We start from the raw sequence: 25,675 nt of genomic DNA on the forward strand, positions 1-25,675 counted from the left end.
GGTGCTGACCACTCTGGTGTTCCTCGCAAATGGGGCAGTCCAGACGGAACCGGCCGACCGACTGGAACTGTCCCAGTCGACCCTGAGTAGAGAGCCATGCCAGCTGTGTGGGACGGAATTATTGGCATGTAAGATAGGTCTGTTAATTTATTAGACAATGCAGTGGAACAGGCCAACGTTAAAGCGCAATTTGCAACGACAGCCGGTTTTCCTAATGTCATCAGAGCTATGGACTGCACACACATTGCTATAAAAACACCATCACATGACAAATACGTAAATGTCAACAGGAAACATTTTTATTTGATCAATGTTCAGATCACATGTGATGTGCAAATACAATGAAATAGCAATATGGCCTGGTGCAGTGCACGATTTTACACTCGAAGTAACAACATGGTTGGGAACAGACTACAAGCTGGCATTGTGCACGATTTGTGGCTTTCTGGTAAGTACATTTATTTATGTAATCGATTCCCGTGATGCACGTGTGCCCCCCAATTTGTATATCCCGTCTTTACAGCATCATTACGAGTCAGTGGTTAAAGTGAGTGACTTGCTGTTTTTTTCTGGTTAAACTACATTTCAAGATATTTCAAACAAGCCCCTGATTATCTCTGTGTACAAAGTGTACTCATGTTAAAAAGCCGTGTGAAACACTAAACCGCACCCATTCCCTAGCGCATGCACTGCTGCACAAAATAGCAACAATAGTGGATTAGAGTACATTTTACACCCCTGCAAGAAGCACCACCAACTCATTGTCTGTGAATATATTCTTTTATGCCATCTCGTTCATTGTTTTTGTGTTTTTAGGCTGCGGAGTGCAGGATCTCAGGTTCATGTCTAAGTTAAATATGATTTGAATATGTAAATAGCCACGAGGCGAGCCACTCCCACATGCACGCTAAAGTCCACGTTGACAGGGATGTAAACATTAAAATAAATTTGCTTAGGTTAATGCGTACGCTCACTTCAACACATCTGAAACTGTTTGTGCATACAAAGTTTTCTGGATTTGAGCTAACACCATTTTTTCATAAGAAAATAAAAACAAACTCTTAAAACATGAGGCCCAGGACAGGAAATGATACCAGGAATATGAAGAACAAAGACCAAACTGTCATTTGGGATCATGACAGCCTATGCAAACTATAAAATTGTGTGTATTAGTGAGCGTGTTGCATGTGATCTACTAAGACTCCATGTACAGTTAAACGTGGTGCAGAATGCCCTTTTTAAATTAGGATTTTGCATGTACGTCGGCTGTCACCATGGAGACACTCATTTCCCTCCACATTCATGGCATCATAAAGACTACGTTTACACTGCCGGCCAAAGTGGCCCCAATTAGATAAAAAAAAATCTCATTTACACTGCAAGTAAAATAAGATCTTTATCAGAGTCAAGTGTAAACGCGCACAGGCCCCAATGAGGACCCAGTGTGACCTTGACGTTTTTTGCATGCGCAGTTCGATAAAGTGAAAACAAAAGAAGTTGACTGTAAATGAACAAGAAAGTCGCTGCTATTATTTAAAAAAAAGTGAAAGTGTTTTTTTACGTAAAAATAAAATAATGTAATGTATGAACAGATATATGTATAGTGTAATATATTTGGGAGGGTTCTAATCTTTTTAGGGCTGTTAAGGAGAGGAGGCATGGCCATCAGCATGGATCCATGTTAGCTTTATTTTTCAACTCACTTACGTAAACGACATAAGCAATGTAAGTAACATGTAAGCAAATATGCCAGAGCGTCAATTCTGGTCCTTTAACAATTGCTATTTCTTTGGAATCAAAATAAATATATTCATATATTACATATAGCCTATTATTTGCACACTATTGACTGGTAATGCACCGAAAATTCGGCCGGCGGAAAAAGACTTTGCTCACCGAAACCGGATGTCGTGATGAAGTATCCACTTTCCCCGGTGCGCTACGTTTTTCCCCGCGCACACAAATGACGTAGCTCTCCCCAAACGGATGAAAAAGTCGTATTCAGGCCGCATTGCCAATTAGACAGAAGTCGCAGTTGAAAAGATCAGATTTCAGAATTTGACTACTTCCTGATGTGGCCTGAATCTGATGTGAAAAGATCAGATTTTAAAGCACTTTGGAGCGTTCAGACTGCCAAAAAATCAGATCTGTGTCACTAGAGGGCAAAAAAATATGACGGGCCATGGTCTAAACTGGCGTTTCGTCATGTTGTTGACATGCACCACACTATGTACATATACCACTTTTCCAAGATCTAGACAACACAACCTGAGAGGCTCCGCAGTCTTGTAACGGTGCGTGAAACATTGTAGACGCACAATCGCAACACAAAAAGGAAATGCATATTGCAAGACTTTTTCATATAGGGCATATATCATAATACTATATTTCCTGTATAAAAAATTAACGCAATAAAGAAAAAAACGCCAGCAGACACTAAAGCGAATCAAATGAATGTTTTAATCAGCCCCTTAAGTCATTCAGCAGCAGTATAATGATAAAAGGATATTGCTGAATAGACAATATGTCTAATATTCTTATTTCTGACAAATATCTTGACACGCACACCGACAGGTTTTTTGCAGCCATTCACGTGTAACTGCCGGTTTGCGTGCACATTTCAAATGTGCTAAATATAGATGCAAAACAGCGGCCCGAGCACACTTTTAGTCTTGATAAATCACATTACGTGCGCTAAATGATTATATTTTCACACGCTACAGAGATTGCGCTCTCTATTTTCTTCATATAAAAGATGCACTTCTCTGTGCACAAGCTTAATAGATCAGCTTTTCGTGAACGTTTTCACGTTTTCATTGTTTGCACATTTTATTACACACAAATAGATCAGGCCCTATGTATGAAAAAAAAACAAGATTAAAAACTTGGGTGTGATAAAAATACAAAATTGTTCTACCAACCCTGGTGTGGCGTAGGTACACCGGAACTATTCAGCTCTTTGACTTCAATCCACATCAAAACAATGAACCATAATAGTGAATCCAAATGCTGCCAGCTTTCCGTAGACGGCTCTTTTTTTCAGTCGCAATTATGTTTTCAAGACTTCAAAGTTTCTCCCTGATACAGCAGTAAATGTGGCTTCATTCCAGTTAGTCAGACTCAGGCGGCACTTAAACTTTATCCCCTACTTTTTGATACATTTATCTTAATAAATGAGTTTGTGTGTTTGTCTTCCACAGCTTTTGATGAACTAGTTGAAGCCTATTCAGAGCAAGTCAGAGGTTTGTTGGATGGTGGAGCAGACATCATTTTGGTCGAAACCATCTTCGACACAGCCAATGCTAAGGTAGCCCTCATCTGACTGTTGTCACAATGCACCTAATTTAAAAAAACAAAAAAACAATCAGCCTTTGAGACTAATCTTCACACACATTGTTTATGAACAATCATTTAAGTATGCAAAAAAAAAATAGCCTGGAGAAAGCTGCTGTTAAATTTTTAATGGACCCTCTAAGTTCAATAACCCTGAAGTTTGGGGACTTTTCATGTAGGACCTAAGTAAATATTGCATAACTTTAACATAACTCAAAAGATTTTTGCTTAGTGAGTATCTGAAGGAAGGGTTGGGAACTTTTTTGTGATGAGTTGACATTTTATAATGTCAGTGCCATAACAACCTCTGTGTTATCAACTTTTTGTATGGTACCTGTGCATTTATTTTACCAATGACAGCCAAGTGCTTTGTAACATTTGTGTAATGTTTGTAATCAACTCAGTTAAATACAAAATAAAAAAAGCTAATTTAATTCAACTTAAAAAAAAATGTTTTAACAAATGCTATTTTGATGTCATACACAAACATTTTTCAAATGTTTTACTTGAAGTCACGGGATGTATTTGTTGAAAACATAGTAATGGTATGATATGAAATCCTGCTGGAGTGTATAATGAAGCAACGTTTGTCACCAAGCACACCAGTCAAAGTGTCCTCACTCATCTTTGCACTGACTTATGCATTGACCTGATCACTGACTGTATAGCAACCTGCGCCGCCTTTTAGATAACCGGATGCACTGAAGTAAATGGACATTGTACGATCAACATAATGCATATGAATCACGCAATTTAATACAACTTTTTGTGAATAATCTATGCACTAACACGTTATTTTTGAAAGCCCCAGTATATTTCTGCACACTGCTTAAATTGAATTTCCTTCCGTCATTTATGTGGAGTTTGCATGTTCTCCCCGTGACTGCGTGGGTTCCCTCCGGGTATTCCGGCTTCCTCCCACCCCCAAAGACATGCACTTGGGAATAGGTTGATTGGCAACACTAAATGGGCCCTAGTGTGTGAATGTGAGTGTGAATGTTGTCTGTCTATCTGTGTTGGCCCTGTGATGAGATGGCGACTTGTCCAGGGTGTACCCCGCCTTCTGCCCCAATGCAGCTGAGATAGGCTCCAGCACCCCACGCGACCCCGAACGGGACAAGCGGTAGACTATGGATGGATGGATTCATAAAGTGTTGCAATGACAGCATGGGAACATTGCAATTATTCAACTATACTGTTTTCATTGTAACATGTAAGGGTTCCAACAACATTAAAATCAAGCTGTAGAAGAGAGAAATCATGTCTTTCTAATATTATACAAAATCTTTCTACCAGATCGAGACAGTGGCTAGGGTTGCCAACAACTGGTTAAGAATTAACCCCACAAACTGTTTCTTTGTAAGTTGATGTTTTAAGACTTAATTTCCTGTTTCCTTTTTTGCAGGCGGCATTGTTCGCAATTGATCTGTTGTTTGAAAAGAGCTATGAAAGAAAACCTCTAATTGTAAGTCTATTCCATATATTTATGTATCCCATGTTTTCTGGCATCAATAGGTTAGGTTAAATAATTAGGTTTTCTAATGCAGTAAAGTTATGCCTCTGTGAAAGTTTTGTTTCCATTATAGCAAAAAACAACTACTTATTTAAAATACTTATTTTGTATTCTCCATCATGTAGATCTCCGGAACAATTGTTGACAGGAGTGGACGAACTCTGTCGGGTCAGACAGGAGAAGCCTTTGTAGTTAGTGTATCACATAGTAAACCGCTATGGTAAGTTAATGGCAGTAAGTTAACATTTTTCATCATTTATCTAATATGTGTTATAGTATAAGTTTATCTCAAAGTATTATTTATTTTCAAGAATTTATTTTTTCTGTTCCTTGGGTTAGCCCCAGTTTCTTACTGATTTTCTTCCTGTGTGTTACAGTATTGGCCTCAACTGTGCCTTAGGAGCAACAGAGATGAGGCCGTACATCGAGGCGATAGGAAAATCCACCTCTGCGTTTATTATCTGTTACCCCAATGCAGGTAAGTCCACTGAACAAACTGTGTTCAACACATCTCAATTTGAAATACTATACTAATATTTCGCCACTTCAAACCCAACAAAAAAACAAAACAAAAACAGTTTCACACAAAGGACAAAATCTGTAGAAATAAATGTAGCAATGTTGTCGAAACGGTGCAGTATAGTGACGAATGCAGTGATCCTATCATTAGAGAGATCAAGTAGCTTCTGCACAAATACATGGCACAACATAGGAAGGCCAGACTGTAGATCAGTGGTTTCCAAACTGTTTGACTTGAGGGCCACTTTTGGCTAAAAAGATTTGGCCAGGGGCCGGAAACTGCATGTAGAGTAACAAAATATTTAACCTATACAGATATATGTGTACATATTATATTAATATATCCATCCATCCAACCATCCATTTTCTACCGCTTGTCCCTTTCGGGGTAATGGATATGTAATTAATAATGAATATAATTGGATATTAAGAGTAGGTGAAAGTTCTACTTCTACCTTGTTTACTTCCGTGCCGACTTCTTTAAAATCTTGCAATCAATCAGAAATGTTAAGCAGCTAAAATGCGCCAAACATGGATAAGTGTGGAGAGAGTGTTTTCCATTTTTCCCATCAGGCATTATAATGGATTTAAATGGGTGTAATTTTGAACTTTTAATGGGGATTGGACTTTTATTTTATAATATTCACAAAGTTCTGTATGCAGGTTGTGTTATGTGTGACTATGTGTTTTGACTTTTTGTGTCGGTTGCATTTTTTTTGTTTTTCGCACCATGAGTAGGGAAGTTTGTTTGTTTTGGGTCATATAAGTAAATGCTATGCTATTTCCATTTCAAACCACAAGTCATGGTCATTGACCTGAATTACCCATTTAATCCACAAAAAGGCAGCAAAGATTGTTCGATAATTCAAAGTTAATTTGGAAACACCTTACGTCTCACAGGCCTAGATTTAGTGGTCGTCGGTCCGCGTAGTTTGAAAACCCTTGGTGTAGATCAAATGTATCCCAAAGACAAGGGACATTCCTTTGATGACACCACTGTTTATATCTTGAACAGAGAGGACCGGTAATTTGAAAGATGAATGAAACAAACAATGAGTCAAACAAACAAAAAGCTTGTTTTAAACAGAGTAAGTTTGTGCCATTACCTGTTTGTGCCATTACAACAACCTATCATCTCTCCTTTGAAGAATGTCTCACTCTGTGAGAATAGGCAGTGGGCACTAACAAGTCTTTTGCCACCTGGCAGGGGAATCACTTTCCATTCACAAGTCATCCCTAGCAACAATGGATTCTTGTGACCACGCCCTGCGGGACACATCCACCAGAAACATACATTTAAAAAAATGTACCAAAAATGTGAATCAAAGAAGCCTGGGTTGGAGGTCAAATTTATTCTACAAACAAAAAGTGGCTTCAGCGTTTGGGGCTTTATACATTGTAGCTAATGAGCAAAATACAAAGCTAGCTTGTAGTCTGATAATGTGGAAAAGGTTAAATTAGACCCTACCGTTTGTATTGTTGAATGGAAGGTTGTCATTTCTTTTACAGCAAAGTGTGAAAATAAATACATTCCAATCAATCGCAGTGAGTTTATATAGCCCTTAATCACAAGTGCCTCAAAGGGCTTTACAAACCACAACAACATGTGGCATCTTTTTCGGTCTCATCTCAATTAAAGCCTTGCTAAGGTTAAATCCCTCTGGGTTGAAAAAATTCTCAAAATGCCAGAAACGCTGCAAGCCGGAAGCTAACTACGCAGCTAAAATTATAGCTCAATGGATCTCTAGCAACATGAAGCGCTACAGCAAGACTGTGAGAGTTTGGACACATTTATAACATTTCTGATCACACAAAGTGATCGCTAAGACAGGCTGACACAGCTCTGACGGGCAGAAGGTAAGACAATTGTGGAAATAAACTTGTCAGAAGTGCCACCAGCCTCGAAGCGCTTTGAAATGGCCGCACCGGTGTGTACAGGATGTGAACAGGATGTGACGTCGGGGGCCCCGCCTCTTCAAAGGGGCCCTCGGTTACAGGACGTTATGGCAGCCCCATAGGGCTTCCAGCGGCACACAAAATTAATGAATGAATAAATAAATGAGACGTTTGTAGACCGAGACATGGTCCGCACACAGAGGCATCCATCCAAATGTGAAAAGAGTGGTGTGAATACTTTCCGGTGCACTGTATATAAATTAGTTTTAAGGTGGGACTTAAATGTGTTTACTGAGGTAGCATCTCTAACTATTGCTGGTAGGGCATTCCAGAATACTGGAGCCCAAACAAAAAAATGCTCTAGACACTGCAGGCTTTTTGGGAATCACTAATAGGCCAGCTTTCTTGGAACACAGATTTCGGGACGGAACACAATACCATCCTTTTAATGGATTTTTTTTCCGTTATGAAAGGGACAAGCGGTAGAAAATGGATGGATGGATGGATGTAACTATTTTCTGATTGAGGATGTTTTAGGGGAAGAACTTGCCCCCCTTCTTAATAGTTGGTAAGGAAGATTAGTTTAATCAATTTGAAAAAGGTCATAATTCAAGGCAAGATCGAGGGGACACACATCACTAAATGCATAGCCAACCATAACTTGTGATTTACCAGCTTGCTTGCAAGCAGAGATGGAGAGCCATCACAGAAATCACAAGTTGCTGTACAAGTGACAACTGACTTAACTGCCTACACGTTTGCTATGCTTCACACTTAAATAGTACTGTACAGCTTTACTTCAATGCCTAATAAATAAATTTTCTTAATGTGATAAACACATTTGACAAATTTGACCAAAAACATCAACACTTGTATGTTTAATGTACGGTAGTTATTCCCATTTGATAACCCCCCTAACTCTTTTGTTGGCATATAAGGGTAACTCTAAATTTTGGAACACATGAAAGCACTTTTAAACTGCTGATTTTGCTTAGTGTTATATTCTTATATGTTATATTGATCAAAATATGAATATAAGAATTTTGTTGAGTGATACGGTTACCTCTTTTGTTCCTTATAAGGTCTTCCCAACACATTTGGAGGTTATGATGAAACTCCCGCAGTAACCGCCTCCAATTTAAAGGTAATGTACCTTGCATTGTTTGTGTTCTATTCTATTCTTTTACATTTTAAGACTTACCTTTTATTGATTTATTCTGTATTCCACTTATTTCAAACTTATTTTTGTTCTGCACATACCTGTGTAATTTTTGTTTAAAATTAATTTGAATAAAAATCTAAGTGTGTAAGTAAGTCCCTTGCGACTAAATTGCTTCTGTAAATTTTGTGCTTTAACTTCTGCCTTAAGGAGTTTGCAATGGATGGACTTGTGAATATTGTAGGAGGCTGTTGTGGCACCACGCCAGAACACATAAGGTCTGTTTGCTTATAAGATGTATTATATATTAATAATTAATTAAATAAAGTGTCTTTAATTTTAATATTCTAAATTTAAATGTTTTTAGATGTAGAATAATATTAAGAAAAATGCCCTTTTCAATTTCTTTACTATAATAATTATACATATTGTTTTCCTTTTACAACAATGCAAAAATGCAATTTATTAGTTGATAAATCCACAATTGTGCTGATATAATTTTACTTTAAAAAGTCTTTGGTGCATTTTTGAATATATATATATACCGGTATATATATATATATATTTTTTTTTTTTTTTTTTGGAGTCTTTGTCTTTGTGTCTCTATTGTTTATTGCTAGGTGGTTAGCAGTCTTCTATTCATGCGTATTTTTAACTACAACATTGTTGTCTTCATACAGAGCAATATCAGAAGCAGTCAAACACTGCAAACCTAGAGTTCCTACTGGGGATATTTATCAAGACTACATGTTGCTCTCAGGTAATAAAGCCACTTGTACACAGCTTTTATGTAGCTTACTGTAAAACCTTTAATTACAAAAGTGTTCAGTCAATGTGATACTGCAGTCAGTTAAGTTTTACAAAAATGATGGTTGTTTATATTTAAGAAAAAAACATTAAAATACTTATATATCAGCTAAACTTTGAATTAGTAATTTTCTTTGTGTGATCAACTTAGACTTAGATAAGCTTTAATGATCCACAAGGGAAATTGTTAGACACAGTGACTCAATTACAAGAGAAAGGAAAGGTTAACTAAACAATCACATGGGCACAAAAACAGGACAATATAATAAGTACAAAGTAGACCAACATTGCGAGAGACATTGTATATACAATAGCAGCAAGAGATTCGGGCAGCATAAAAAAATAGATAAATTATAAGTAAATACAACTTCAAATAAACAAAGGTGCAGTATAATAGACAATTATCTATTACTGTACTGTGAGTGATTATACAGTTGGATGCAAAGCGGAATGAAGGAATTCTTATATCGTTCACTATGGGAGCCAAGCTGGAGAAGCCGGTTGGAGTGTGAGCTACGCTGTCCCTCAATTGTTTGGTGAAGTGGGTGGGCAGGATTGTCCAGCGTCCTCCTGTCCCTCACTGACACAAACAGCTTCCAACTGTGTGCCAATAGTTTGGCCGGCTTTCCGCATCGGTTTCTACAGCCGACTTATGTCCATTTTGCTGGTGCTGCTCCCCCAGCAAACCACTGCAAAGTACAAGGCACTGCTTACCACAGACTGGTAGAAGATCTCCAACAGCTCTCTGCTCACATTAAAGGACCCGAGTTTCCTCAGGAAGTAGAGTCTGCTCAAGCCCTTCTTCAGTAGTCATAGTCATCTGTCCTCTGCCCCTAACATTGAGATATGTTTGTGCTTAAAACAGGGGTCACAGTGTAGTTTGGATCGTATTAAATTTATGTGTGTTGGAACCTGTTTGTAATTTTTTTTTTTTCAATTTACATATTTGTAATTGTTTGCTGAGTATTTTGTTGATTCTAGGTCTGGAGCCATTCAAGATCGGCCCTTACACCAACTTTGTAAATATTGGTGAGCGCTGCAATGTGGCTGGATCACGTAGGTTTGCAAAGATGATTATGAATGGCAACTATGAGGTGAGACAGAATTTCTCCTTTTATGCAGTGCATGTGTATTAATTAGCTTGAATGAGCTGTAGGCTGTATTTGTGTACAACACATGAATAACTTGCATCACAATCAACTTGAAATTTTAAAAGTGAATGCCCAAATGATCTAACTGAATAGTTATTGATTATCCTACTGCAAATGTACATACACTTAACTTGACAATTTATTAGAAGATGCAAATAATGCTGTCATCCATATCTGTGCCGTTACTATGCAGAACATTTATAATGCATTAAAAATTCACATTTGTTCAAAATGTTATGGATTCCTTCAAAGCTTATGCAGGGTTCCCATGTGGCCTTTAAAAAAGCCCAAAATCCAATAACTAGAATTCAAGACTGTAAAATGTCTTCAATTTGATCAAAATCTCGTAAGAAGTCCAAAATTCTGTACAACCATTAAAAGTCTTAACAATATATTATTAACAATTGATAAACCCCACAGCAAAGCTAAATTATTTGTGTAAGATGGGTAAGTGCAAGTTCACAAATTTGTTGCAGTAGAACAAACAAGTTAATGCATGATTAAAACCAGTGAATTTTGTTTTACGGACCATCTTCAAGCTGCTTTCTGACCGTCTCTTCAGAATGAGTCGTTTTGTAGGCCGTTTTAAATTAGGTGCAGAAGCCCTTATCCGGGCCAAACCCCCATGTTGTAGTCTTTAGCGCTTCCAAATGGAGTCTACTGACAGATATAAGTTAGAACTATATTCTACAGTGTAGGATTTTAGCTTGCATGAGCATGTACGAGCCAGTCTGCCCCACACCAGGAGGATCGACAAAAATAAGGAACATATTGACTACAACTGAATAAAAATGGCGGACTCGAGCAAAGTTGTTTCAGTAAACATCTACCATAGGGACGGCGTGGCGCAGTGGAAGAATGGCCGTGTGCGACCCGAGGGTCCCTGGTTCAATCCCCACCTAGTACCAACCTCGTCATGTCCGTTGTGTCCTGAGCAAGACACTTCACCCTTGCTCCTGATGGGTGCTGGTTAGCGCCTTGCATGGCAGCTCCCTCCATCAGTGTGTGAATGTGTGTGTGAATGGATAAAATGTGGAAGTAGTGTCAAAGCGCTTTGAGTACCTTGAAGGTAGAAAAGCGCTATACAAGTACAACCCATTTATCATTTATATAAGGAGATATTCGCTGATGCAACTAAGGCAAAATATGTCACTAAAGTCAAACGGCTTATTTGAGGCAAGTTTGGAAAAATGCAAGATTGTTTTATAAAAATCTTAGCGACGCCTCCATGGTTTGATTTCAAATTTTAGGGACTTACAGGGATCCTAAAGACCCCAAAACGGGTACCAACGGTTAAGAGCAGTTGGTCCCCCTTTAAATTTAATTCATCATGGTCTTAAAAACTCTTATATTTGACTTGTTGAAACTTGCAGAGACGATGTTATATTGACTACCCTTAAGTTCACTTTTAACATTAGTAAAGTCAGGGATGCCCAAGCATTTTGCCTCCAGGGGCCAAAGTGAAAATGTGCCAAACAGCAATTTTTACCATGCAACACCACGAGTGAGGAATTTAGCCTCATACCGACAATACTGAATTATAAGAAGGTAGAAATTGTCACAGTCGTGTGCCCATTTCAGTTAGCATACAACTCTGCATCTTTTATGAACCTTTTTAATCTCAAAACATTAAAAAGAGGTAATTTTCTGCAGATTTTTCACCATTTGTAGGTGTTGTTATGTAACCAGTTCCTCCCAGATATTTTCTCCGATTGCTTTTAAACTTGACATGAGCGAAACATGGCAACCAAGACTTTCCTACTCTGTGGAGCGCCAAAAAGTCACAACTTTACCGTAGAGCAAAAAAAAAATGCAATAGATTCTGCAGTAAAAAAAAATCAAAGTGGCAGCTCAGTCATCAGAATTTTACTGCAAAATTGATGGTGTTTTTTTACACCAAATTCACAAAAGTCACAATATTAAGATTTCAGGACATTTAAAACTCAACTGAGTATATTATGTATTGTTTATATTTACAAAGGGGAAATCTTACAATTGTCCCCTTTGACTACAAATTGTCAAAATGTGAGAAGAAAGAATGCACTTTTTTATTCTTTTTCTTTTTTTTTAGGAAGCTCTCAGCATTGCTAAGGTCCAGGTAGAGATGGGAGCCCAAGTTCTTGACATAAATATGGATGAGGGAATGCTGGAGGGTCCAACAGCCATGGCACGGTTTTGCAATTTTATTGCTTCTGAGCCGGACATTGCACGGGTAAAAGGTTTAAACATTTCTTTGTAATGTCTTTCCGTTTCTAATATAATGAACAAAATAAGCGTTTGTTCTTTAGAGCCCGGATGTTTTCCCAGTCAAACAACTTGACATGCAATGATCATTGTTCGGTACACACTACACACCATTGGTTTAGATCAGAGTTCAGTTTGTTTTTGGTACAATAAGTTAACAAAATGTAAAACATAAAACTGCTTAGCATTTCTGAATACAACGCCAAAAATGACTTCCATTAGTTTTATTGTTAGCCACTTCTTACTTGCCATATATTACAATTTAGAATGCATAGAAAAAATAAAACATATATGTTCTTGTCTTACATAGCGATTGTGGAAAAAAGGCAAGTTCCCCTTTAAATGCCCTGGGAAAATACAATTACTTGGATAAAAAGGCCTTTTTCCGCTAAAAGTTCAGCAATTTTAAGTTCCTGGAACCTTTAGCTCCTGGAACTAAAGGTTTGTGTAGAAGTGTGTGGTTAGTGTTTCCACCGCATTTCACAGTTCAGGGTAGTTTCTACAAATCAGGCTGATGACATATGGAGGTGTGGTTTAGTATATTTCTACACTGACTCTACGTAAACAGACAATATTAGGTCATATTTATTTTACTAAGTAAGTAATTAAGTACATGAAATAGAAAGCAATAATATACAAAAATATAAATATACAATATATAAAATAATAGGATTTAAAAACAAATTGTACCGGATTTTATATTAAAAAGTTAGGCTATTGTCCGCAGTGTCCAACAGTCAGAAAGTCGTTCCCTCAGTAAATTATTAATTCATGAGGGTCAGGCCATTCCTTTTAGTACATTTCAGCTGTAGATAACAATATATAAATAAAAATGTCACTGTTTATCTTACGGTAACAACATAAACATGTCGTTGTGGCTTGTGCAGCCCTTTGAGACACTTGTGATTTAGGGCTATATAAATAAACATTGATTGATTGATTGATTGATTGATTGATTGATAAACGCATCACATTTAGCGTTTGCCTATTGGTATTGGCATTCGGTTAACTCGGATTGAGACAAATAATTATACAAATGGCGTGTCACTGACTACTTTTACAGCATGTAAGAAAGTAATGAGTGAATATTTGATGAGAGCTTTATGCATTGAAATAAAGTTTGTATAAATGAATAATCAGTATGAAACTGCATACTAATTTATAGACTAGAGCTGAGTAAAAACAAGTTCCTTTTGTTCTTCTTTCTCTCCGTTGTCAAGTATGTTGTAATAGAAATACACAAGAAATTATACATAAATAGGTTGTCCTTGCATACTAAAACGGTGGCTAAAACTTTGTATACACAGTTTTAATTGCCCCAACTGTGTTCAACCAATCAGTGTTTGACAGCACAGCCCGCCCCTCTAAGGTTCCCAGCAACCGCCGGAAGTCCTACCACGCTACTAGGAACTATTTCCTGAAGAACTAAATCTACCCGGGTAGTTTTTGGTGGAAACACAGGGTGGTACTTTATTTACCTAGGTAAATGGGAACGTTTCCTGTTGAAGTTCCTGTGGTGGAAAAAGGCCAAATGAAAAGATGTACAGGCATATTCCACCTTGCAGCCCCATTGCCAGTCTCCGCTGAACAATACAGGGCATACTGCAAACAGGAAACTGAAACTTTGAAGAGGATTTTCAAACTCTGGCTTCCCCTTGACAATATTGCATTTGATAGCCTTGGCTCCTCGCTAGCCAAAGGCTGAGCTGCAATGTATCTTTTTGCAAAGTAGACGCATGATTGTATCACAGAGCAGTTAATGCTTTCTGTCTCTCACTAAATGAGTTCCATGTGGAACGGCTTTTTACCATACCTAACTTTTGTTCTATTTTAACCAGGAAATAAAATTAGGGAGTCCTGACAAAGAGGCAGTAAAGTTTCTCACAAAGTTACAACAATGCAGTTACATGAGAAAGCACAGATTAATTCAAACAAGTGCACATTGTTAAGGCCTTTACTAATGCTAATGAGGGAGCCATCAACTAAGACGTCATGGTATTTATATTTATGTACCACCTCTATGACATTCCTTCTTTGAGTGAACACTGCTGGAATAGTTTGGGAATTCTTAAAATTTGAAAACAAGGTATTCAACATAAGCTTAGTTTTGTCAGTATTAGGAACAAGCTTTAACTGTAGAAGTAAATACTGGATAGTGACAAAACAGAAGTAAACATGGAGGTGAGTAGTAACACGCTATATTTACCCCATTACATTTACTTAATTGTACTTTTCAGAGTAATTTTAAAGCAACATAAAAAAAAACGTTACTTTTACTCCGTTACATTAAGGTTCATTCTGATTGTTACATTTATTTATATCTTAATTATGTATTATGTAATGATTAAGGCCTGAGCAAGAGATTATCCATAGCAGTAAATAATAGTGTCATCTGCATAGAAATGCCTACAAGCATCAGACACATTTGACCCAAATCATTAATGTACATAATGAATAAGAGGTGCCCAAAAACAGAGCCCTCTGGCACACCCTTGTGGATGACAACAAAGTCCAAACAGAGAACTTCATGAGCTACGCAACAGCATGCTCTGACAAACCAAAGCTAAAAAGACATTTTTTTTAAAACAGCATGTTCGACAATGTCAGATGTTTTTTTACAGATCGCAAGTTTCGTACTGAAAAATTAGTTAATGAATAATATACTGTTACAATTCTGCTGATTACTGTCTTATTAGTCTCAATAAAATGTGGAATTATGATTGATATTTAAACTAATAACCACAAATGTAAATAAATAAAACTGAAGGGAAGTCTTTTCTCTAGAAAATGCTTGTATTGCCGTGTTTAGTGTTATACCGTCTTAATAGTGGTGCATCAGACTTTGTACAGTAAGCCAACTCCGCAAATGTCAGACATAGTCTGTACATGTGTTACATTTATTTAACATAACAGATGAGAGTTGGCAAATGAAGGCAAGTCAGTTGAGGAGGTTAGATATCTTTGCATCTACAAATGGGACTTTTGGGGCGGTATAGCTCGGTTCGTAGAGCGGCCCTGCCAGTAACTTGAGGGTTCCAGGTTCGATCCCAGCTTCCGCCATCCTAGTCACTGCCATTGTGTCCTTGGGCAAGACACTTTACCCACCTGCTCCCAGTGCCACCCACACTGGTTTAAATGTAACTTAGATATTGGGTTTCACTATGTAAAAGCGCTTCGAGTCACTAGAGGAAAAGCGCTATATAAATATAATTCACTTCACTTCACCTTGGACAAAGCAAAGGGTTAATAAAACAAATAAATAATCAGAATCAGCTTTATTGGACAAGTATGTTTAACACACAACAAATTTGACTTGGTGGACTGTGCTCTCTTTGTTTAATGTACCATAAATATTAACAATGCTGTGATAACCGTAATGTTTTTATTTGCAGTAAAAACAAAAACCTGCTCAGTAGATAAGAGGAATATTGTCTTTTTTCAACCATCTTTTTTTTTTATCCTTAGGTTCCATTGTGTATTGACTCATCTAACTTCTCAGTCATTGAAGCTGGACTGAAATGCTGTCAGGGCAAATGTATAGTCAACAGTATCAGTTTGAAAGAAGGTGAGGAGGAGTTTCTTCATAGAGCTGCAACCGTGAAGCGCTACGGAGCTGCTGTGGTTGTCATGGCCTTTGATGAGGAAGGCCAGGTGAGAAAAAAAAACCTTGCATATACTTTCTGACATAGAGGACATAAACACTTTGGAATCAGTACATTGCCCCCAGTTAATTTATTTTGCTCCTATCCTGAAATGTTGTACTCAACAAAACCATATAATTTTATATTGGGGCACATGATATTAGTCTTTAGTAAAATATGTGGCCCAAGAAGTCAGCTGAATCAAACCCAGGCACACAAAAGTAACAAACAAGTTGACTAAGTGTATGTGTCTTGCTCTCCAGGCCACAGATACTGACCGCAAGGTGGAAATCTGCACCCGAGCATACAACCTGCTTGTTAGCCAAGTTGGATTTGAGCCCAGTGACATCATTTTTGACCCCAATATCCTGACTGTTGGCACCGGTATGGAAGAACACAATGACTATGCCGTCAACTTCATTAAGGCCACAAAAGTCATCAAGGTATGTTCCTCCGTGCAAATAATTTCCAATTATTAAGGAAATGAGGAGGAACAATATGACTGCATGCATAAAAATTACTAAAATCAAAATCAGAAGGAATACTGTCATCTGATCTCAACCGACATTTTTTTTAACTTACTGAAGACAAAAGTGACGACTGCAAAATCCACAAAAAGCAGTAATAAAAGTGGTTGCAGGAAAGACAAAGCATCTTCATGGAGTAAATTCATGTCCATTTCCTCCAGATTAGTCATTGACTTCAATCCTACGAATTATATTTGCAATTATGTATATACAGTGCATGCGCCAAACATTACAGGGCTCCGGAAATGTGAGGTACATGGGATCGTGATATTGTTGTGAAATACTTTTAAGTTAAAAATGTCTTTCTATCAATGTTTTATTTCAAATCCATTGTGGTAGTATATAAAGCCAAAATCTTTGAAATTGTGTCACTCTCCAAATACTTCTGGAGCTAATTGTATACTGTGCATATGTGCAGGAGACGTTACCAAGGGCCAGGGTGAGTGGAGGTCTGTCCAACCTGTCTTTCTCCTTCAGAGGAATGGAAGTCATCAGAGAAGCTATGCATGGAGCATTTCTCTACCATGCTATCAAGGTAAACACTGGCACTTGTCGCTATCTATGAACCAAAACGTGGAGTGGGGCAGACCCAAAAATAATGAGGATGAAATGTTAGATTAGGTAGAGTAGAATTTCCTTGTTCGTTGCAAAGTAACTCACGAAAGGAGTAATTCCGTTACTAACTAAAGTACCTTTTTGGAAAGTACAAAACATCAACCTATATTCTTGGATGGCAACATATGTTGCTCCAAAACCTGTATGTACCTTTCAGCATTAATGGTGACTTCACAGATGTATAAGTTACCCATGCCTTGGACACTAATACACCCCCATACCATCACAGATGCTGGCTTTTGAACTTAACGCCTATAACAATCCGGATGGTTCTTTTCCTCTTTGTTCCGGAGGACACGACGTCCACAGTTTCCATAAACAATTTGAAATGTGGACTCGTCAAACCACAGAACACTTTTCCGCTTTGCATCAGTCCATTTTAGATGAGCTCGGGGCCAGCGAAGCCGGCAGCGTTTCTGGGTGTTGTTGATAAATGGCTTTTGCTTTGCATAGTAGAGTTTTAACTTGCACTTACAGATGTAGCCATGAACTAGTTACTGACAGTGGTTTTCTGAAGTGTTCCTGAGCCCATGTGGTGATATCCTTTACACACTGATGTTGCTTTTTGATGCAGTACCGCCTGAGGGATCAAAAGTCCGTAAAATCATCGCTTACGTGCAGTGATTTCTCAAGATTCTCTGACCCTTTTGATGATATTACGGATCGTAGATGGTGAAATTCCTAAATGATTTGCAATAGCTCGATTTTCTCCTTTGTTCACTGTGTCTATGCAGAATATATCACACTCTGCAGACACTGAACAATTAATGTGCTCTTTTATTTCCACATGTTCTGAGATTCTGGACAGTATAGCGCCCCTCAGAGCTATACGTCCAAAGTCAAAACTGGAGCCTTGGCTCAATGAAACCACACGCACAGCTCGGCGTGAGTGGCGAAGGGCGGAACGTAAGTGGAAAAGGGATCACTTGGAGGTCTCTTATCAAATTTTAAAAGAAAGCTGTCAGAACTATCAAAGTGTGGTTAAAGCTGAAAAAACTAAATATTTGTCAGACTTAATTTCAAATAGTATCAACAAGCCACGTGTTCTTTTTAAATCTATTAGTTCTGTTCTTAATCCGAATCCAGCCACTTCACTGGAGATGACAAGGGAAACTTGTGAAAAATTTCTCTCCTTTTTTAACGACAAGGTTGCTACTATTCGGGCAAATCTTTCTCCTTCTCCATTTAGTTTCAATGTGGCCACTCGGTGCTCGGCTGTATTTTGTCAATTTGAGCCTGTGTCCATGCCTGAGCTTACAGGAATAGTTGACAAACTAAAACCCTCGTCCTGTCCCACAGACCCGGTCCCCCCTCGCTTTTTTAAAGAAGTCTGGGACTCTATTGACTTGTCTGTTAGGGACATCATCAACAGCAGCTTGATTTCTGGCAGTGTGCCCTCTTTTTGTAAAGGAGCTGTTGTTGAGCCTTTGATAAAAAAAACAGGTCTTGATCCTACAAGTTTGTCAAATTATCGGCCCATTTCTAAATGACCTTTTGTGTCAAAAATTTTGGAGAAATGTGTTTTGGCGCAACTACAGCCTTTTTTAGATGAAAATAGCACTTTAGATCCATTTCAGTCTGGATACAAAGCTTTGCACAGTACTGAATCTGCACTTTTAAAGGTTTTTAATGATTTGCTTTTAATATCTGATTCTGGCAGCTCTGCCATTTTAGTGCTTTTAGATCTTACAGCTGCCTTTGACACAGTCGACCACACAATTCTTTTAGATCGCCTGAGAGACTGTGTGGGTGTCAGGGGGACTGCATTAGAGTGGTTCAGATCCTACCTGTCAGAAAGGTCCTTCTCTGTCAGGCTGGGGGACGCCACTTCTTCTTCTGCTCCGCTTTACTGTGGTGTCCCCCAGGGATCTATTCTAGGCCCCATCCTGTTCGCTCTATATCTCCTCCCTCTTGGAGAGATTTTTAAGAGGCATGGAGTGTCTTATCACTTTTATGCAGACGACTGCCAAATTTATATGCCTATTTCAAAAGGCCACAGCCCCCTGACACCCCTTCTCAACTGTCTATGCGACGTCAAGGCTTGGTTAGCCCAGAATTTTTTAATAATGAATGAGGGAAAAACGGAAATTTTAGTGTTTGGTCCGACCCTCACTGACTTGGGACCATTGCAAAATTATGTGCGTCCCAAAGTCACCAGCCTTGGCGTCACTATAGACAGCGATTTTAAACTTGACAAACAAGTCAATGGCGTTTTAAAATCGTGTTTTTATCATCTTCGTCTTTTAGCAAAGGTAAAACCGTTTTTATCTTTTAACCTTTTTGAACAAGTCGTGCATGCTTTTATTTCAAGTCGTCTGGACTACTGCAATGCACTTTATGCTGGCATTAGCCAAAAAGCTCTCTCCCGGTTGCAGTTAGTCCAGAATGCGGCAGCACGACTTTTAACAGGGGCCAGGAGACGCCAGCATATAACCCCAATCCTTGAGAGTTTTCACTGGCTCCCTGTTCATTTTAGAATTGATTTTAAAACCTTGCTGTTTGTTTTTAAAGCTTTACATGGACTGGCACCTCAGTATATCTCGGACCTCATCCAAACTTACAATCCTGCGCGCGCTCTGAGGTCCGAGAGCCAGCTCCAGCTCGTGGTGTCCAAGACGAGACTTAAAACCAGGGGAGACAGGGCCTTCTCTGTGGTCGGCCCTAAGCTCTGGAAAACTCTGCCCCTCCATATTCGAACTGCTCCCACAGTGGAGTGTTTTAAGTCTCGTCTTAAGACCCACTTTTATTCTCTGGCTTTTAACACTACGTGAGTTGTGTGGTCCTCTGTTGTCCTCTGTGTTTTTAAAATTTTGCTTTCTATTTACTGTTTTAATTGGTTTTACCCTTTGAAATTGTTTTTAATCATATTCATTTTTTTATTGTTTTTAATTGTGTTTAATATTGTTGTGCAGCACTTTGGAAACATTTTGTTGTTTAAATGTGCTATATAAATAAAGTGGATTGGATTGGATTGAGAAATGTTGTTCTTAAATTGTTCGACAATTTGCTCATGCATTTGTTCACAAAGTGGTGACGCTCGCCCCATCCTTGTTTGTGAGTGACTGAGCATTTCATGGAAGCTGCTTTTATACCCAATCATGGCACCCACCTGTTCCCAATTAACAAACTTAACGGATTTTGGGTTTTGTACATTATCTCAATTAACTAAAGTATCAAAAGTATGGCTTTTTTGATTTAAGGATCGACATTAAAGCATAAAGATTTGGTATCAGCGATACCAATGTTTTAGTATCGATTCGCACATCATTGGTAAGCGCACGTCGAAGAGGACCAGCCGGCAGAGGAGGAACGCCGTACCGCCTCAACAGGAGCGGTTTGAGGGCGATATACTTGTTCTGTGGTCAGGGGCGTGCACAACAACTTCATGGCCCACCTTCTTGCTTGCTGGCCAAGAGAGGCGACGACCAGGAAGTATTTGGTGTTGTCGTCAGCTATACCTCCCTCGTTGAAGAGGCCTTTGGCCTGATCGAACCACAAGGCCAGTTCTTTCAGTGAAAACCTTGGTAGCGAGTCTGCCACAAAACTCACCGTGGGCTGCGTGAGTTGGTTTGCTATGGCGAAAATAAAGCAATGTAGTCCGCGTGCAGGAACGTGCTCGTCAGGGTCACCATGTGGCAAATGCAAGGAACACACAGTTGCTATTTCTTTCTAGTCTTTATTCAAAGACAGCCAGCATGAGAATGCTCTTTAGGAAGTGCTTAAAGGTGCCTCTATATTGCGCCTGAAACAATTAAGTCACGCCCCCACCTCAGGACTACTGGGTGTGAGACAGAGGTCTTGTTGACCGCCACAATATAGACATTTCCACATGTGTTGCCTTCATTAAAAGGCTTATATGAGGCTTTTAATATTTTGCGCTCCAGACAGATTTGTTTTTTTGTTTTTTGTTCCAGGATGGCTCTATCAACATTTTAGGTTGCTGACCCCTGATTTAGCCATATACAATTACTTGATAGTAAATTGCTTCATCCCAAAAATCCGCAAATTCTGCCAAGTTATGTAAATTTATGAGCACGGTTGCACAGTACTTTTGGTAATCCCTGAAGCAAGATAAAATTTCCCTTGCTGTATCTTGTGTCTTGCTCAAAGGCACATCAGCAGCAGTTATCAGAAAGCACTAATCACAATTGCCCATTCACAGTGAAAAGTCTCTCAACTTTTGTCTCTTTGTCAGGATGGTATGGATATGGGTATCGTGAATGCTGGGAATCTGCCTGTGTACGATGACATTGATAAGGAGCTGCTGATTTTGTGTGAAAACCTCATCTGGAACAAAGATGCTGAGGCAACAGAGAAGCTTCTGGTCTATGCACAAGTACATGTTCTCTCTCTCTCACACACACACACACACACACACAAAGTACCTGATCCTGCTTTCACTTGAATTTGCTTGATATTATGTAATGTGTAATTGTTGCCCTCTCATGTTGATAGAACTATGTGAAAGGAGAAAAAAAGGTGATTCAAACAGACATATGGAGAGAAAAAAGTGTGGAAGAGAGGCTGGAGTATGCCCTCATCAAGGTAGAACTTTCTTTTCATTGTTTGGGGATCCTATTACCTTAGATTTTTCCCTTAAGTCGCATAAAAATTCTGAATTAGATTCACCATAATGTGCTCAATACGTGACACAACCTCATTTTGACAAGCACCAGGGATTAATGCCTGGTTTACGTTTTATTTACATTTTGGATTTTTTCCAAATGAAAGACAAACCCGAAGAAGGAGCTTAAATATGACATCACTCTTTATTACCGTATTTTCAATACAATAGATAAGAGAGCACACCGGTATATAAGCCGCACCCACTAAATTTTAGAAGAAATAAATACATCGGAATATAAGACGCAGATACATACGTTGTGAAATGAGTTATTTACACAGAAAAATTTAGTAAATGTTTACTTACATACCTTAATTGTTTTCAAAAGGTGTTTGTAACACGGCAGTAAAATGGCTGATCAAACAAAACAGACGTCATCGTCATAGACCCATTTATTTCGGAAGATAGCTCTCCAATCTGCTAAACAAAGTCAATAACTCCACGGTAACGTTTTGGTAAATTTACGAAACTGAAACAAAACAAAAACAATGCTATTGTAAGTTAATAATACTAACACAGACACTTGTATATGTGTTAGCGTATTAGCTAATGCTAACAACGCTAGCTTCATTACATCCCAATAGCATGTACAAATATGCATGAAAACATTCCTTCAGACATCACACATTGGACGGGTTTAGTAAATAAGGATTGTATATTGTAAAAATTCCAAACATTGCTTTGAGGGCTGAATGAAGAATCCATATGAGTAAAAACGCTATGGACGGAATGGCACTTGTACTTCCGTTTCAAAGCTCTAAACAGAAGGATATACTGTAGACATTGACACCACAGCACCTGCAGTGAGCGAACTTGTCCAAAAGATGGCGTCATAGCACGAACAATAACACACCTTTTCAGTGTCTTTGCTTGTGTTGATTTATTACATATTTTAATTGTTCTTCTTGTATTCTATTACTTGGTGATTCCAGGGAATAGAAACATATGCAGTACAGGATGTGGAAGAATGTCGGTCACATGTTGATCGCTACACTAGTCCCCTTCAAATCATTGAGGGACCTTTGATGAATGGCATGAAAGTGGTTGGAGATCTTTTTGGTGCTGGCAAGATGTTCCTGCCACAGGTAGGATAACTCACATTGATTCTCTCCTGGTCTGAATGCTTTCATGTGCTTCCATATAGCTTACAAGATGTCTCTTATTGATGAGTTTATCTTCTGGTTTGTTTTTTGTGGTACAATATCTCACAGAAGTGAGTGCAACCTTCACATTTCAGCAACTATTTTATGAAACACTCCCACTTGCTTTAACAAAGCAAAACATTGGATAATTACTGCACGGGTGATTCTGTTTAGCTGGTAACAAGTTATTTAACCCTAAATGGTGCAGTTAATAAATTGAAAATGGTCCTATAGTGCCTTTGAAAAATACCGGTACATTTTTTTCCTCCAAGTGCTGCCATGTGGCGGTGACGTACTGAGCCGATACGCATGTTGAGTGTGTAAACGTGCGCACACACAATATGGGTTGTACTTGTATAGCGCTTTTCTACCTTCAAGGTACTCAAAGCGCTTTGACACTACTTCCACATTTACCCATTCACACACACATTCACACACTGATGGAGGGAGCTGCAATGCAAGGCGCTAACCAGCACCCATCAGGAGCAAGGGTGAAGTGTCTTGCTCAGGACACAACGGACATGACGAGGTTGGTACTAGGTGGGAATTGAACCAGGGACCCTCGGGTCGCGCACGGCCACTCTTCCACTGCGCCACGCCAATAGCGCATACAAGCAGAAAGATCATGGAAAAGAAGATAGCAAACAGGGCAATTCTACTGGTTAATAAAGAGAGTGCGTGAAGCCCAACATGGAGGTATTTGGGCTTCAAAACAAACGATAAACGTGATGCTTTAAACACGGAAGCGCCGTTCTGCAAGCACAGCTTTAAAACATCCCTCGCCTAAGGTGGCAATACTTCAAACCAGAGGTGTGGACTCGAGTCACATGACTTGGACTCGAGTCATGAATTTGATGACTTTAGACTCGACTTGACAAAATGTGAAGAGACTTGCAACTCGACTTAGACTTTAACATCAATGACTTGTGACTTCACTTGGACTTGAGCCTTTTGACTTGACATGACTTGACATGACTTGCCACTTTCCCCAAAATCCAAAGCTTAAAAAGTTATTTGGGAGCGCTCCGTATTTTTCATTTTCTTCGTCTGTCTATCAGCGTGTTATTCCTGTCAGCTGGTGTGCTGTCAGTACAACAGCCAATCAAATTAGATATACGTTGTTTTCATCACACAGCATTCATCCAATCAAATTGCAGGACAACCAATGAACTAGAGTTGTCCAACAACGTGCCAGTGATAAACAATTATGTTAAAGTTGGTTTCGTTCGGGTATAAAAACTACGACTTGGTCAACAAAAAACGAATTGCGGTATGCAAATCACGCAGTTCGAATATTACAGACGGAGACGCAACAACTTCCAACTTCGTTCGACATTTGAAGTTGCACAAAGAAGGGTAAGTTTTGAATGTAAGATAACGTTTATTGGCTAAGTAACGTGACTTTTATTTGCTGTGTAGTTAAATCAGTGAGGCTGCAAACTCACTGCTAACGTTCTTACCGTAGACATCTTATAAGTAGACGCAGCCTCGATCGCTACTGCCTACTGGCGCAGACGAGGCGCGTGGCCGCCATCTTGGAGTGGTGATCCGCTCCACTCAGTGCAATTAATTTGGCAGGAGCAATGAACTGTCAGCGCATTTAATTCATTTTACCTCACTGAATACGACTGATTTTCACCCCCTTTTTTGTCATACGTGTAGCCATGATAACAGACACATGTTTTGGCGTGTTTTATTATTCATAGTTTGCTTAACAGTAATATAATATTCTTATGCACTATAAATGACCAGACGTCCGAGATCAAAACTGGGAATATAATCCCAGAGAAGGGGAAAAAAAACGGTAATCTATTTTTAAATTGAAGAAACAATATGATTAGGTTATATATACATATGTGTGTATCCTACATAAACAATGTATGAATACATTAGATATCTATATATCTTAGGGACCTATAGACTGTATCTCTGTTGCTTCAGCAGCAGAGAGTTTATTCTGTCTTGACACTTTGTATTGATATTTTCTATTACATTCTTCCCTTAAATGATAATGTTTGCAGTGATTGTTTTATATGTATTATTTTATGTAAGTCGCTTTGGATAAAAGCGTCTGCCAAATACTTAAACATATATAAACACCTGAAAGTCTTCATATCAGCTAAAACCACCAATCTGTTTCACTGGATTCAGAATAAAACTAAATTCTGTTCAACCCAACAATGTTAGTATTTGAATATTGTTACTTGAAGACTGATTCCTGGTTACAATTATACTGTTAAGAAAGTATTGTCTTATACTTTGCCTAAAATGAGAATGCATCATAATCAGTGGCGGCTGGTGAATTTTGTTTTAGGTGGGGCTGAAAGTTTGTAAAGCAAACCCCTGTAGGGGCGTCATCCTCCCCCAGAAGATTTCTTTGTGATTTTCACATACAAATATTGAAGATCTTTGATCCTTCTCAACTCTGTGGTAATATTATTTTCATAAAATACAACCAATAGTACGTTAATGTTAAATCTCACTTGTGAAAAGTAATCCCCCGA

At 38.6% G+C, this 25,675-nt stretch overlaps 1 protein-coding gene across 1 annotated transcript in view; it reads left to right on the forward strand.

Annotated features, from left to right (window-relative positions):
* The window catches only part of mtr (5-methyltetrahydrofolate-homocysteine methyltransferase), a 70,514-nt gene that overhangs the window by 15,967 nt on the left and 28,872 nt on the right, over nucleotides 1-25,675 (forward strand). The window contains exons 6-20 of the mRNA XM_061967118.2: nucleotides 3,201-3,307; nucleotides 4,739-4,798; nucleotides 4,972-5,066; nucleotides 5,224-5,324; nucleotides 8,344-8,405; nucleotides 8,631-8,698; nucleotides 9,101-9,180; nucleotides 10,209-10,321; nucleotides 12,450-12,590; nucleotides 16,088-16,273; nucleotides 16,527-16,706; nucleotides 17,209-17,325; nucleotides 21,601-21,741; nucleotides 21,861-21,950; nucleotides 22,962-23,114. Of these exons, the coding sequence (XP_061823102.1) occupies nucleotides 3,201-3,307; nucleotides 4,739-4,798; nucleotides 4,972-5,066; nucleotides 5,224-5,324; nucleotides 8,344-8,405; nucleotides 8,631-8,698; nucleotides 9,101-9,180; nucleotides 10,209-10,321; nucleotides 12,450-12,590; nucleotides 16,088-16,273; nucleotides 16,527-16,706; nucleotides 17,209-17,325; nucleotides 21,601-21,741; nucleotides 21,861-21,950; nucleotides 22,962-23,114 (1,694 nt within the window). The remainder of the gene's footprint in view (nucleotides 1-3,200; nucleotides 3,308-4,738; nucleotides 4,799-4,971; nucleotides 5,067-5,223; nucleotides 5,325-8,343; nucleotides 8,406-8,630; nucleotides 8,699-9,100; nucleotides 9,181-10,208; nucleotides 10,322-12,449; nucleotides 12,591-16,087; nucleotides 16,274-16,526; nucleotides 16,707-17,208; nucleotides 17,326-21,600; nucleotides 21,742-21,860; nucleotides 21,951-22,961; nucleotides 23,115-25,675) is intronic.

Source organism: Nerophis lumbriciformis, linkage group LG11 (assembly GCF_033978685.3).
Source record: "Nerophis lumbriciformis linkage group LG11, RoL_Nlum_v2.1, whole genome shotgun sequence".
Taxonomy (NCBI): domain Eukaryota; kingdom Metazoa; phylum Chordata; class Actinopteri; order Syngnathiformes; family Syngnathidae; genus Nerophis; species Nerophis lumbriciformis.